The 3,162-nt window shown below is 34.6% G+C and overlaps 1 protein-coding gene across 1 annotated transcript; it reads left to right on the plus strand.

Annotated features, from left to right (window-relative positions):
* The first annotated feature begins 1,024 nt into the window (after window positions 1-1,024).
* Window positions 1,025-2,450, plus strand: LOC107827165 (arabinogalactan O-methyltransferase 1-like). Its single transcript, XM_016654248.2, has one exon. It carries the CDS (start codon window positions 1,292-1,294, stop codon window positions 2,120-2,122), a length of 831 nt encoding a protein of 276 aa, XP_016509734.1. The 5' UTR covers window positions 1,025-1,291; the 3' UTR covers window positions 2,123-2,450.
* The last annotated feature ends 712 nt before the right edge of the window (window positions 2,451-3,162 follow it).

The following is a 3,162-nucleotide window of genomic DNA, read 5'->3' on the forward strand; positions in this document are numbered from 1 at the left end:
GGTGCCTCCGAATCCTCCACGTGAGATGGGCTGGATTCATTTACGTCATTCCCTTTTCATATCCAAAATTTTGGAAGTGATTTTTAGCTTCGATTTGATTGATCAATCTTCTGATTCTAATCTAGTCCTTGAAGTATGGCTTGAAATTTCCTTAGCAACTATACTTGATATGTTTCCTTGTTGAGACAACCTCGTTATCCTTTGATTGAGAATAAAACGTCTGGACTGATTTTTTTTCCTTTTTGATGGCTTTGACTTCCTTTGATTCAACATTGCTCATGCTGCCTTTGATCTCGATTCCATTCTGATATCGTTGCCTTTGAACTTCCCTTTTTGCTACTTTCTGCCTGCAATCAAATAGATACGATTAGATTTGCACTATTGTCATCATTAAAACTTAGATGTAACATGTGCCACACACGCCTACAAGTAAGAGGCGATTATATTTCTTTTAATTTTAAAAAGGTTTAATTCTCATTACATGACGAATATTAGAAAAAATCGTATTTATCATGCATGCTGTAGCCACAAATAATTCTCACTACACTTGCACTTAATACTACCTATATGGGAGATAAAGACATTTTGTCGTTTCTACAGTTTCCTTTGATTTCGCGAAGCGTATGTTAAAAGAGAAATTGGACTTGAAACTTGATGTAGTATAATTTAGATAGTTAAAAGATAATTGTCCATTGGGTCATGGGAATAGAGATTATTTCTGATAGAAAGCGTTTTTAAAATTTATTAGGCATTACACAGTGTGAATCTAGATTAATCAGGACTACATATAGTTATACAAAAGAAGAAGAAAAAATCCGTAATAATGAAATAGACTTCTGATCCTAAGAAATCATTTTCACATATATTTCCAAGTTAATTATCTGAAATCCAATATCATAAATTCGTAACTATTTATCATAGAAGACGGACACTTGGACGGCTTGAGAGGCTAAGGCTCCTCAAAACTTGCTTTATAATAACACAAACATTAGATTTGGAACATTTTACATGGTGTAATTCACTAGCTACTCAATGAGGAAACCACTTGGTTTATTTATACATCCAATTAAAGGCAATCAACATAAAGTTATAGTCTTTCCAAAACTTTCATTGAAACATAATATGAGATGAGGTCTCCCAAAATTGGTGTCAAACCTAAATATTTTCACCTTCCTCTTATGTTCAACATTTCAATAACACACCCAATAAAGAGAGAGAGAGGAGAGTCAATTTCTCCTCAGCATATCCATTTTTTTCCAACATCCATCTTGTTCACACTCATTCCAAGAACATGTTGAAATTAGCAATCGTAGGTTTAGTCTGCACCGCATTAATTATTTCCATTTTGTTTCGAATGTCAAATAATTCCATCCTCTGCAGAGCTCCGGTACTAGTAGGTCCGGGGATCCTCCCGGACACGAACTCAACAAAGAATGATGATATAATGTCCCAACAACTAAAAGTTGATGCCGTCCTACATTACGCCACGTCACGAGTGATACCACAACAGACGTTGGACGAGATCAAGGTATCCTTCGACGTTCTCAAATCTCTAACCCCGTGTAATTTTCTGGTATTCGGGCTAGGTCATGACTCGTTTATGTGGGCGTCTATAAATCCACGTGGCACCACGCTATTCCTAGAAGAAGATCCGAAATGGGTCAAGGCCGTAATAAAAGACGTGCCATTCCTACGTACCAACACCGTGAATTATCGTACAAAGTTGTCGGAGGCCGAGAAATTAATCGAACATTACCATAAGGAACCAGATTGTTCAGCTAAGAAATCATTCTTACGAGGTAACCATAAATGTAAATTAGCATTGGACATGTTATCTAATGAAGTGTACGATAAAGAATGGGACATGATTATGATTGATGGTCCAAAAGGTTATTTTGATAAAGCACCAGGAAGAATGTCAGCTATTTATTCTGCTGCTGTTATGGCAAGGAATAGGAAGGGATCTGGGATTACACATATATTTTTGCATGATGTGGATCGTAATGTTGAGAAAGTTTACGCAGAGCTATTTTTGTGTAGAAAAAATTTGGTGACAAGTGTAGGAAGGCTTTGGCATTTTGAGATTCCTCCGGCTTCTAACGTGACCAATGATTTTTGCTAGTGGTATGGTGGCATTTGTGAGATAGTTGGGATCCCTCTGCCCTTAATCACGTCTTCGATTCGAGCCTCGGGAATTGAGAACTTCTTGGTAGACAGTGTCTTTACACTATTAGTGAGCCTAAGCGCAAATCTGGATTAATTGGGTTAGCGGGTTCTAGATACCAGCTACGTAATTTATAAAAAAATAATTTTGCTAGAGTATTGCTATTTTCCTTCTATTTGTTGTATAATTTCTTAATCCCTTTCAAATTACTTCCCTACTCTTCGCATTTTTTATTTTCTTTGGGCTTATGTCTGATAAACTTGTTACATAAATATGTACTCTGTTACCAACGGTACTTATGGTATAATGTAGCCATTTCTTAAGCTTAATTTGTTTGGGAACATTTGAATCCCAAGCAGATTTGATCCATAAGAAACTAATCGCCTTCTTTTTATAAAGTAGGTTTGAACATTAAACAAAAATTATGTAACTTAAAACAAGCAGAAAGTAAAGTAAGAACACATAGTATTTTCTTCTTTTCATTTTATCTAAAGTTGTTTGACTGGCCATAAAGTTTTTTTTTTAAAAAAAAGAAAGAACGTCTTTTTCATCTAATTTGTAGAGTTGCAGTCATAAGCATGCCATAATATTTGTGTGACTATAAAATCTTGTAATTTAAGATAAAATGAAAAGTTTAAAAATAAATTATCTGTAAATATCAAATTCTTGTTAGAACGTATAATATCTTACATTTATTAATTAATTCGGTGTAAATATTCTGTAAAAATACAATTTCTTTAATAGGAAAAGTTCCTCTTCCTCCCATTACTTCATTGTGGCATCACCTACTTTAACCTAACCAATAATCACACCAAAAACTCCTCCTTCACACAATTTCTAACAACCCATCTGTACTCGCGCTATTTGCATTTCTTCTCTTCCTAGCTCAAGGGAAACGCTAAGCATTGTATGTACCCCCTCGCCTAAATTTTTTACAAAAAAAGAAAAGAAAAGAAAAACACAACTAGAGAAATCACATAAATATAGTTATTATTTTT

Source organism: Nicotiana tabacum, chromosome 18 (genome assembly GCF_000715075.1).
Source record: "Nicotiana tabacum cultivar K326 chromosome 18, ASM71507v2, whole genome shotgun sequence".
NCBI classification, from domain to species: domain Eukaryota; kingdom Viridiplantae; phylum Streptophyta; class Magnoliopsida; order Solanales; family Solanaceae; genus Nicotiana; species Nicotiana tabacum.